This window comes from Plodia interpunctella, chromosome 1 (genome assembly GCF_027563975.2).
Source record: "Plodia interpunctella isolate USDA-ARS_2022_Savannah chromosome 1, ilPloInte3.2, whole genome shotgun sequence".
Taxonomy (NCBI): Eukaryota; Metazoa; Arthropoda; class Insecta; order Lepidoptera; family Pyralidae; genus Plodia; species Plodia interpunctella.
Window position 1 is genome coordinate 3,315,016 of NC_071294.1, and position 13,020 is coordinate 3,328,035.

The 13,020-nt window shown below is 34.1% G+C and overlaps 1 protein-coding gene across 2 annotated transcripts in view; it reads right to left on the bottom strand.

Annotated features, from left to right (window-relative positions):
• GckIII (Germinal centre kinase III) overlaps positions 1 to 11,883 on the bottom strand; it is a 71,473-nt gene extending 59,590 nt beyond the window's left edge. For both annotated transcript variants that reach the window (XM_053749429.2, XM_053749420.2), the window contains exon 1: positions 11,410 to 11,883. In XM_053749429.2, the coding sequence (XP_053605404.1) occupies positions 11,410 to 11,424 (15 nt within the window). In that variant the 5' untranslated portion in view covers positions 11,425 to 11,883. The remainder of the gene's footprint in view (positions 1 to 11,409) is intronic.
• Between the last annotated feature and the right edge of the window lie 1,137 nt (positions 11,884 to 13,020).

Below are 13,020 nucleotides of genomic sequence, written 5' to 3' on the forward strand. Positions count from 1 at the left end.
CGAAATTCAATTCAATTATAATCTTGCGACAGAGCCGCGGCGGCGCCAATTAAACATCCGTACAACCACTTCGTCTTGGCGGACGTATAATAGAATATCAGAGATAAATACGGAAATGGGTAAATAAGGCGAATTATATTTTTTGTTCGAATCCAACGTTGCCGTTACGTAAAATTTTTTTTGGATGTTATCAATATCATAAAAGTCAAATATGAACCAAGAAAATATTTTCACTATTCATGGCCTTAAATAATTCAGCAGTTTATGAATACTCTTACAAGTTAGAGGAACCTTGTTGTCTTTAGGGATACGATACGAGAGTTTGTACAGGTTATGTATTGCGGAAAGTTTCGGTAAGTGGAGGGTGATACATCAGGCAGTTTATGTTCCCTGCCGGTACATTAGAGACGTAGAATTGTGTCACTGTGTTTATTACTGTGTTTTATGGGATAAGTGCTTGTACTAGAAACATTATGTGAATGTAACAGACCGCAACATCCACTCAATAAACTCAATTTCAATTACCTACTAGTGGATCGTAACTTTCTAGGGTACACAGATTACCATAAATATTAACGGCTGCTTTATACAGACTATCCAAATAAAATTATAAAAGGTCACATTTTATTAATTCCTTTTTAAAATATATTGGAATCATCCTAGCTCCTATTTAATTAAAATATAAAAACAAGTCTATCCTCATAATTTCAACGGCTAACTCAGCCCAACTTGAAAATAATATATTCAAATAAAAAGGGTCCAAGCTTAAAATAAATTTACGGAACAGAATAAACGAATAGTAGGGAAAATCCCAATAAGTTTCTACATTCTAGAGACCGACCGTTTTAAGAGCCCTCGATTATTCAGCGTAAGCAACATGTATGGAGCGAACACGATTGCGCCAATGGTTCGAAAAGAGCTATTTCCACCTGGCACAGGCTCGGATGAAGAAAACCGAATGGTCTGCGAACGTGACTCTCCACCGGTTTTAACTTTTTTACTCTACCTATTGAAAAGGAGGACAATGCAGTTTTCAAAACAGGCTCTCTAATTTAAACATAGGATTGCGATAGTTAGATCAAATATTTAGGTTTTATTCAGATAAGGTATTTGTTATCGTTGTTTTTTACCAAGACAAATTCGCGATGGATCTTGGATTATAGTTAAGTCATTCAAACCAAAACTGCAGTTCGTAATATTTATATATTTTTCAAGTGAAAAGTTTTACAGATTAAATAAATCAAAAAATGCTTTGTAGACAAAAATAACGACAGCGTTGCGTACATACACAAGACGCACGATCACCAATAAATATTAAAGTTATCGGAAACAAAAAATAAGTGGTCATTTGCAATGTGGTTCCGTTTCTGCACGAAAATACTCACGTTTCCTCAATATAAGTGAACAATAATACGACTTGTGCAGTGTAATCTGATGCTTATTCGTTACGTGCCTTTGATGAGTGCATGTGCCTTGCGCGCATGTATAAGCTACCTCTTTCCTGCATTCATGTTATTTATGTCTGTTTTGTAAGATGCGTTCAATATTGTCCACGATAACCCGGATGATAATTTATAGAATTGCAATGAACAAGAGACTAAAATACATTACTTATCAGAAATACGAACAAAGTCAAACAGAATGTCACGTAGGCATGGACATCTGCTATTATCACTGAAATCTCATCATTGATATTTCTCACAGGATTCAGTTCAACCAATAAGCAATTCAGTAGTAACAAGAAACAGAAACGGAAACTACTGAACGAACAAAAATCCTGAATAAGGATGTAGTTTTTCGTTTTCAAAGAAGTGTTTGAAATCAGAAACGTTAAGAGAGGCAACCAAATAAATCGTAATATAGCTAAATCGAACGCACAATCATTTGAGACAAAGTTGAATGCATTGTGCTTGTCATTGATAAAGGTTTTAAGCACCGTTTATCTAAAGACACCCAATTGGATATCGGTGTCCGACCCAAAACCCAATTACAGGTATGTTTAACGATCACTTACTAAGTTGCTCCAATATTCCACCAATTAACTCGGTTAAGTTTATACACCCATATAACTGATTTTATTGTTTAATATATTTTACTACAGAAAAGATGGTTCAGATGACAAAAGCCAGGACATCGAAGAACTAGGCATGGTGCATATCTACACGTTTAAAAAGACACCATCGGATCTTCTTGTTGTAAATTTCCATAAATTTCAGTAAATGCAAATGAACTGTAAATTATGATAATCGAAGGAAGGCACTCTAAGAGGAACTGCAAACATGCACAAATATACTAGGTAGAACTTTTAAACTCTTTACGTAAGATAATAAGATTCATTGTTCGGTAGCCACTGTTTCAATCATATTATGAGGATCAATTTATGCACTGTAATTTTTCATTGCAGACTCGGTTGGACACATAAACATGATGCTTGGGAACATTTTCAAATAAAAATATACTATTAATGTTAGTTAAAATAATATTAGAAATTCGTCGTGCATTGTGTTTATACTTAAAGTAATCTCAAACCCTTGAACTTGTCATCTGACCCATATTCGCTGACAGAAAAGGTGTAATATAATTACACTATCGCGAGTTGTCACAGCGAATCAACGTAATTTTGGAAAGTGTCTGTGGCTAACTCACTCGGTCACGCAACACTAAGTACTGGATTGGCATAAACATGATTCAAATCATTCACTTTCTGTTGTAGTATCATTTTTAACACGTGAATTTAATCATTGAAAGTTATACACTGTAATGTATTTCTAACATGAAATAAAAGGGACAAATATAACTTATTTATAGCAAAAGCAGAGTCTCTATCTCTGTGGTCCAGATTATTGATTCATCACACAAAATTTAATCAAGAAATCATTGTAACTATTAATAAGAACGCGAAAGACCCCAAATATTTTTGGACATAGCTAAACGACAAAACATTATACAAAAATAATTCTAATCCAAACTATCCTTCCTATGTAACAGCACACGCATAAACAAACATTCTACAGCAAGGTCGACATGACGCTCGTCTCGTTGAGAAGGTAATTAGCATGAGTTTAAAGTCATTGTGAATACGTAATGTGCAATAGGTCTCTAAGTGTAAATGCACACCCACACGAGTTGTGTTTATGATGAAACGCTTACGCTCTAAAGCAACCCACACTTGCACTTACTTAATTTGAATGTTCCACATACCATGCTCAGCTACTTAAGTTATAGTTAAACCCACTCAGGCGTACATTTTTCCAGTTAATATTAATTTTCAATGAAAAATAATGTAGCCATAATTTATGTGAGCAAATCATGATTTGTCTTTTATCTTATTACTGCTCCTCCTCCTGCACTATTAGAAGATCTCAAACAGGGCGATTGCTGTGTCTACTTATTGGTCAAACAAGAAAAAAAGGATGTTGTCATGTATTATTCTTTCCAAATTCTATGTTGTTTTTTAAAGAGTGAAGATATTTTCTGGGTTATGGTTGAGAATGTTGGTGGCTAAGTACAGCATGAAGCCACATATTCATCACTGTGGTATAGCGAAGGCGATGCGTTTTGTAATATGCATACATGCAATTTTTATAGGCAATTCTCTTTGTATTGCATAATGTACCTAATAACCTTGGAGGCTAAATGAGTGAAGATACTGACATTCCTAAAATATTATGTAACATACTGTTGCGTAGTTGTGACTCAAATTTCAAGGAACATTATCATTTGATTTACTTATATAGGTTTATTAACATTTCTTTCGAATTTATCAAAAACATAAACTTGAGATTGTTATCTTTCGTGGCGAGTTTATCACGCCAGTAGTATCTTCAACCAAACTGTTTAGACTAAGTGGTCCGTTATTTAATCAGTAGTTGAGATGTTAATGAACAATTAATCTTTATTTAGTTTATCTCTCGTAGATAACGGCGTAGTTGTATTGCATGAGAAAAAAGCAAAACTACTTACTTAGTGAGAGAAAATTACAAGAAGATAGCTAGTTAATTACACTGTGTCAGAAAGATTAAGAGCTCAGAATAATTTAAAGAGAGTAAACCGAAGAAGGTACGTGTCGTTGTTGTCGTGTGCGGAATCCCTAACTAATGATCTAAGGCCAAGGACTATATAGCGAACACGCAAATCCAATTAAAGCTGTGGCAACATTGATATATCTGCAGTAATACTAGATGTTAGGGCAACACTGACAAGTCTGGAGTAATTATTAGACTAGTTCAAGGAGTCTAGCGCAAACAACTATTTGATGGTGACGTGCAGCTGAGCTTGTTTATTAATATCATTAATGTATCTGTCCTGTCTAGAATTGTACTACTAGAGCAAGAACTACAACTTCCTTGCCTTCACTTGACAGTAGACTTGGTCATCAACATCTTTGAGCAATTTGTTAATGACCAAAGTTTTATTGTTAGTCTGTGTAACTCGACTATTATATCTCATTTCGCAGTAAACCTATACTTACGCACAAACTAATACTTTGACGTCTATCTTACCCGCACGATTTAAGTTGTAGTATTAAGTAGTTATAGAATTTGACTAGACGATTCATCAACCCTACTGCATCTAGAATTTTTTGCACTGATCCGAGCTAGCAGCTAACTTTTCGAAGCGTTTCGCTGTTACTTTTACCTTCGTAACATGGATTTGGATATCCTTATTTACGAGAACTGAAAGAATTTATTTACGAGAGCAGAAAATATAAGTTATTAGCGAAAATGCGTTTAAAACCTCAAATTCTCAAAGAGCTAAGACCTCAATATACAACGTGTTTAGAAGAGTTGTTTATTTGCATACGCGTTACAACAGCCGATCTCGTGGAACCTGCTCCTAACGGTATGACACTTGGCACTTGGAGCATCAGCTTGCAGTTATTACCTGTAACTGGTAAAACTTAAACCACGTTCTACCTTATAATTACCTTAAACGTATACTGAGATAATTTGTTAGTCGATGTTGTATTTTAAAATTTAGTACCAGCACTGAAGACCTTTGAAAATTTGTCACAGTTGCGTCGAGCTCAGAATGTGATTATGACGACAGATCGTCAATGTCATAATCTTTACAATAATAAAATATGAAATAATATCTCAATAAACACACAAACGTAAGTATTAATAAACGCGTATTTTATTTTCTACATGAGACTATAAACGCAGTTATGATGCGCTATAAAATCTGCTTCAGGATAGTATCACGTTGCTCTACGTTGGAAACCTGCTTTACACGCAAAAACTTGATAGTGTGAGCATAGTATAATGTGTGAGTTAATGAAGGAATTGAACGATAGATTATTACTAGAGATGGAACGTCATTCGATGATGGTTACGTATGCTAATGAATAGTCTGTAAAATTAGTATTGGCTTTCTTTGTCGACCTTTCATTAAAAGTGATGTGTAGACTTATACCCAAAACAATGATGTTAATCATTTAATAGAAAAGTGTTATTGTTCGACTGATATGACTATCTTATGTATATATATGAATGTCAGATACCGAAGTTATTAAAAAAAGAGAGGGAAGAGCCAAATTGTAGTGGAGGGTTTTTACGCTGGGGTTTTACGGAAGGACCGACGAGTCATCTTAATAAAAGCGAGAAATCTTTGTTGCCCATAAAATTACATACATCGGGGCTTTTGTAGGCAATTTCGCATTTCATGGAACAGAATACGTCATATTATTTCAGGAACGACATCTACCTACTTAAGAGAATTTCATTTTATTTTGAGATGACAAAGTAAAAATTAGGATCATATGTTTCATAGGCACTGGCTAGATTTAAGAGAAAAATAAAACAATCTTGATTTAGCTACCTACATTGATAGTTGAAGTTGTAACACACTTTCCCTGATAGCACTCATTATATCCCGTATCTGGAGAGGACTGACCGGATGAAGGGCGATCGCTAGGTTTCTCTTCCGCACTTATCGACTTTCGATTTTAAGATTGCTGCAAATTGTATATATACAATTTTGTAATAATATTATTTTGCTAAAAATTCATACATACATTCTATTGAAAATAAATAAAATGCTAGTCTTTATCTCGCATAGTTCTTATGGATCAAATAGCAAAAACCGGTTAATTTATTAACTGAAATGTATAATACCACGTAACAGTTATTTAACGATTTATTGGCGCTTTTCTATCATTGGAACGAGATATTAATATTGATGGGGCAATGCCGGTTAGAATGTATGAATATTTAAGGCTCACTTTATTAAACGAAGCCAGTGACTGGCGTTTCTACGCTAAATAGAACAAGCGAAACGTTAAAAATTTAAATACTCCTTTAGGTACGCCTCGTTTCGTGCCCTTTGCATACAATTAAGGAACATCTTTGACCTTCCAACGTAATTAAGGCGTAGTAAGAACCCAGAAGTTAAAATTGGATTGCATGAATAACTTTTTACCTAAATGAAATACGTGTGTTGTGTAAAAATATGTTTATTCTGTTCACGGATTTTAATGCTCTCAAGAAAAGCCATTAGGGAATTAATTTTGACATCATTATAATGTAATCAAGATTTCCTCAAAGCGGCAAAGTTTTATTTTATTTCAGAATTTCAGTAAACTGGCCTAACTAAACTGAAATAATGGTAACAAGTGGGCAGAATCCCTAAAGCACAAAATTGTAGGTTGCTGGCGGCCCGAGCAGGCAGACCGATGAAGGCGGGGTGGTAACTGTGGTAAGTAGTATATTTTAACTTTTAAGCCGTTAGGTCTGGAATGGAGATCTCTATGGCTTTAAGATGGAATATAGTTTTGATACGCAAATTAAAATAATATAATTTCTTGTTGATGGTATTAAAGCAATTATTTTTGTTAATCAAACAAACTTGCCAGTTGGGTAAATATAATATTACAAACGATCGGAGTTACAATAACATGGCTGCTTCGAATTTCGTACCACATTCCCTCACGTGTTTGTTTATTATACGATCTACTGCATGACCAAAGGAATTCTATCGTAGTTTCAAAATAAAAATAATAAAATTATTTGGGTTACATTTTTGGCATTCGTCACAATCTTGCCGTCCCACTTTGCGCTGGTGATTAAGCAAGAACCGTGATTTGGTGTAAAGAGAAATATAAATATTAATAACTCATTCCAAATAAGATTGAAACCAAATTATTTTAATTTACAAATGGATCAAGTTGGGGGTCTTAATGGAATTTCAGATTAACTTCATTCCATTTAAATAAGATCTAGAATGCAATATTTCTAAATAATTATGTTACTTTAATTAATCTTTGTTTCATTCGTTTTGATTAGGCAAATTAGCAATAAGCTCTTTTTACGAGATTAAGTCTAGTCTTCTTGACAAAAAGGTTTATTATTAATATACTTTAACATTACTTAATAAGTAAATAAATTTTAGCTGGACCACAGTTAATGCAATTTCGCTTTGCGCTTGTGATTTGAGTCGACAAACGGCATAAGTACCGTACCCTACCCCACTCCTTTCACCTATTGGGTCTTGCTGATAGTTCACAAGCATCACGAGCTAGCGGTCAAAGGTGAATATTGTTACATTACATTCATTGTAAGCAAACTGTTTTGGGTTACATGCTAGAGTTGAATGTCATTTTTAGTTACCGAGTGTCCAAGGCTCTTAACGGACACGGACATAAATTTAAGCTCCTTCTTGATTTAGGCACTGAATATATATTTTCAAAACCACACTTTCATCTACTTATATGAAGCTAGAGACTCTTCTGACACCCACAAAAGTCCAACAAAGATGGGAATGTTTGAGAGGCAGATGTTTACAATGTACGACAAATACGACAGTGTAACTACGTTCTTGGAAAGCATCCAAATCTGACGTTGAAATTTACATCGACGCTATCGTTGTTTCACTATGCAAAATGTTAAGCTCTATGGCATACCATACAATGTGCTGTGCTAGAATTTTCTAGAGGTTTTATTGTTTTTTTTTTTTTTACAGCAGGAATAGTTATATGCAAATATGTTTGAGTTACATGGCGTAGCCAGAGGCCCCTACAAATTTGATTGCTGATAAGTCCGGGTCGTTGACCCTGCGCGCACGACTGACTGAATGAGATTTGCTTGAATCGGCGTGATGGTGGCAATATTGAATAAAAGCCTATTCCATTACAGGCAATTTCACGGTAACATTTCATTTAAAACCTATGTTGAAACTTTTACGAGTTGAAGATAAATAAATAAATTAACTAGGTACCTACCTAATATAAATGTTAATTACTAAAAACATACTTATGTACACTGATTAATAACATATATTTCAAAAAAAGTCTATTAGACGAGACTTTTTTTTGAAATAAATGTTGTTTATTGTGATGGGCATACCTACATATCAAATAGCGTAGGTTGACTAGCTATGAGCGGGATTTTCTCACGGGAGTGACCCCCCATGAATAAAAAAAAAATAAAGAAATTGATTAGGTAGGTCAAAAATTACTTTTAATAACTTAAATCTTTTACGAAATTAATACATTTTATTAGTAGCAGGAAGCATTGAAGCAAGTAAAATAGTTTGGATTCAATTAAATTAGTAGTGGCGCAATGCAAACATTCAAAGCGGTTTTGGCCACATCCGCAAAGCGATTCAGTGAACTTTGAACTGGCCACTTCAAATGAAAATGCGATTGTTTACACGTTTGTTTAACTAATACAACGATGGCTAGGTCAGAGAATAGTGTTCGTTGATACCTGATGCAGGCTAACCAACATGCGGGTTAAAACAGGGGCCCTGCGAGGAATCCACGGCCCATATAGATAACGCCACCACACTGTGCAAACATTACAATGTTTACCTCTCCAACGAAACTGTATAATGTTTGTTAAATTATTATATTACAGCCGAAATAGTTGGACTCGTAAACGTTTTGTTTGCATTTCCCCAAACCTGTATGACTTAGGCCGAGTTCTACCAAGTTTAAGATTTTAACTGGCATTAGTATTACCGTATTACTTAGCGATTACCGTCGTCGTTCCGCAATGCTAGTAATTTGTAGCTTTGGCAAATATAAATTATCTTAGAATACAACGTGGAAAAGTGTATGTGAATGTCTAGTTACTGAATAAAAGAAGATCTTCGACAACGTGAGTTTATCCACCAAATAATGCTGAAATTTGAAGACCTATAATCAACACTACATATTAATGTTAATAAAAACTAGGTACATACTCTAGTAATGAATATTAAAACTAATTATTTAAAAATATAACCCCTTGCTGTTCTAAAATCCATTAAGTTGGTGTAACTGACCTGCGAATAAATAATAAGTTTGTCACAAGACAACTATAGTTAATATGTGTAGCATGCATGAGCGTAGCGGCCTATTCATGGTAAAATACCGAAAGTACAGAGAAAGACCTCGACTTTTATAGGTATAGAGGTAAATAAAGCCTCTTAGATAGATATTATAAATAGCCTAGAGTTACGAAATTAACAATATATATTGGTTAAAATTATTAAGATGGAAAAATCTTCCATCATTTTTTAGTTATCTTAGGAAAATAGATCACATCTGTTATTATCCGTAATTTGTGTCCCTGGTCTCACGCAGTGACTTTACCTCGACGGGGCACGCATCACGCTCGGCTCCGGCAGAATGACAATCGAACCGTGGGAAAACATCGCTAAACGTTATGAAACGCCTGCACCGAGGATGTTTCACCGAAAACCAAATAGCGCCACTAAGTAGTAGCCACGAGGAATAACTAAACAGCCGTGTGAACTAACGGTTGTTGCGTCACACTAACGTAACAGTTTCCGTGGGTGCAACATTCTACTTCCAATTTAGCTTTTTGGGTAAACTGTAGTTGGCAAGTTGGGTGGAAAGGCAAAAACAATTGATGCGATAAATATGACGTCTGGCGGGCTCCCAATCGTATAGAAACATGAAATCGTAACACAAGGGGATGCTGAACCTTTTAACTGAATTTACTTGAATGCAAGAGTCACCCACTAAAGTAATTGCATTGTATTGTACGAATTAAGGACCTGTGTATTATGATAATAAGATATTTCATAAAACAGTTTTTTTTTTAAATTTCAAATAAGTAGATTTAACAAAGTTTTTATTTTAGACACTTGTAAAAAATAAACCTAAAAATTATGAAGATTTGGCTGTTACCTACTAGTTTAGGCAACAGCAGCTGCCAAGGCTATTGTGTCTTTTATTAACAATGTATGGACATCTATAGGAGGATATGAAGTAGTTCTAATCTGGAGCGGGACCACAACCTTAAATCAGCACTTAGATTAATAAAAAGAATTTAATTTTTATGAAGAGTACTTTGCTGTATTCTGAGAATCAACAATACATCAAAAATATCACTATTTTAGGGCACATTTTAATGGTTGCTTTTATTGAAGATAGCAATTTAATTGTTTGTGATCTACCTATTATGAATTTTAAATACCTATATTCAGAATATCTAATCATTGCTGATTTAAGGTGTGTCCCACTTCAGAATTTGTTTTGAAATTAGTTGAGGTTTAAGTTAAATGCCAATGATACTTGGCGCATGGAGGGCTGTGAGTGCCATTTGATGCTTTTAAATCATTTTTACTATCAAAAAATAATATATATTTCAGGGAAATTGGTCATGGTAAAAAATATTAGTTTGTTTAGATTCATTTTAGTGTTTTAGTGCATTATTATAGTGAGGACACCAGTGAAAGTATGAAAAGGGTTATCAGTCCTCCGAATCTTGGACCCATTAACTCTGATTCTTTTTAAGGTGCTGGTTAACATTAGGTAAGCATATTATTGGTAGAGCAGACTAAAACTACTAGACCTTTCATAACTCCATGCATTAATAATAAAAAGTAACCTTTTACTAAATAATATGCACCCTGAAGTTCTAAATTCAGATGCCAAACATACTAATGAAAAAATATCATATGACCTATGCTATTGATATATTTGCTTCAAGATTATCTGCTTTTATTCAAGAAAAATCCAGTCTTTATACCTATTTACAGCTTGATTACTAATATAGGTATAAGAATAGTCACAATCTTATCAATTCTCTTTACCACGCAAATATTTCAACTGATAACTATTAAGTTGGTGGAGGAACTTGTGAATCATATGAACTAAAAGAAATACGCAGGAAGTAAAAGATGTTTAGTTATTTTAATGTTGAAAATAATTAGAATGAAATTAAAACTAATTAATGAAAATATAGCCAGTTCTTTCTATTGCGAAATATTTATAAAACCATTCTAAACAGGTCCAATTATAAATTATTGAATGTAAATCGTCCTAACTGGTCCCTCATGACTGACCATTAGTCCGATTACTGGTACCAAATGATGAGGGCAATATTTTTTAAAGTTTTGTTTTTAGTAAGGTAGTCAACAAAGACGAGAGATAGATTTAAAAAATACCTAGCAACTCACCTCACTGAAGGCCATCACTCCGGCTGGAGCTCTTTCTACGTACGACCTTTCAATTTATTTTATCACGATCGATCAAAACAAATAGTTCACGCTTTTGGTTTCCGACATTGAAAACAGTCCCGACATATAGCATCCCCACAGCACAAATACATCTGAACTCTGTAACTTCACTCACTGCGCAGGAACAAAATTGTAATTTTGACTAAAACGAAAACACCTGACCGAATCACAAATCACTGAAAAAACCAACATTCCTCAGGTGGGTTACATACACATTGAAGTTAAAATATTTACACTATTATTTTGAACACTTCAGCATGAATTAGGAAGTTTTAGATATATTTGCGATATACTGCAGCATTACAAATTAAGTTCAAAATATGACATCAAACGAGAGAAATATCACAAGAGAACCATCAACCGGAGATGAACTCGCCATCTTGCTTTTTCTGATGTCTTGTCACAATCAGAACTGCCAACATTCAGAATCGAGAACAACCGTCACTTTAACAGTCTGGCCAACAATAACAAAACTGAAGTGAAGTTGCATGCTCAACTTTCATAATTTTCTTTTTTTATAGAAATATTTCGTGTATTTATTGGCATCATGAACGTATCGAGTGTAGCATTTTATGGTTAAAAAATAATAATAATCGCAGACCCTTTGCACCGAAATAAAAACTAAACGCACATGTATGACGTACGTTGCTACAGTACCGCCATCTGTCTGATGTTCCCTATATATAGATAAAGCGGCATGCGCCTACAGAGGGAAATTCAAAAGTTTGTCTTGTTTTTTTAATCCAATTTCGTAATATGCGTATGGATTGGGTAAAAAAATTAATACCGTGGAATTATGGAATTAGTAGCTTCTCCGTTGTACGTAATGTAATACGTATGTAATACAATAATGCATAAACTGTAATACGTATGTAATACAATAATGCATAAACTGTAATACGTATGTAATACAATAATGCATAAACACAATTTAAATGTCACTCTTGATGATTATAAACGTACATTTTTATACAATTTTTTTTAGTCAATCGTCTACTTTCCCCCAGTCAAGTAGGCAATTCTAAGAGTTTCATGTACGGTTGTCTGCAAAATTCCAGTCATAATATCCTTGTATATTTTACTACCATTGATGCCAACAAGTACTTACATACAATAAAATATTCTTGATAAGCACATGCCCTTCACGCGTATCTGAGAAATAGTTTTTGAGAAACAGACCTTTTGAAATAGTAAGTTTTTAACTTTTAAAGCAATAAAGAGCCCTAAAATAAAAATGCATTCTTCCCTATTTAATCATTTTTCGAATACTTGTCGGTTTTTGTCAAACAGACGTACAACAAATAGAGGAACGTTTTTACATTATGAAGCAGTAAAGAGCCCAAAAATATTAATGCGCTCCTCACTATTTAATAATTTTTCGAATACTTGTCGGTTTTTGACAAACATACGGACGACAAATAGAGGACCGTTTATTACATTTTGAAGCAGTAAAGAGCCCAAAAATATTAATGCGCTCCTCACTATTTAATCTTTTTTCGAATACTTGTCGTAGGCGTAAGTAGTATCCATTTTTTCATTTTGTTGACTGCA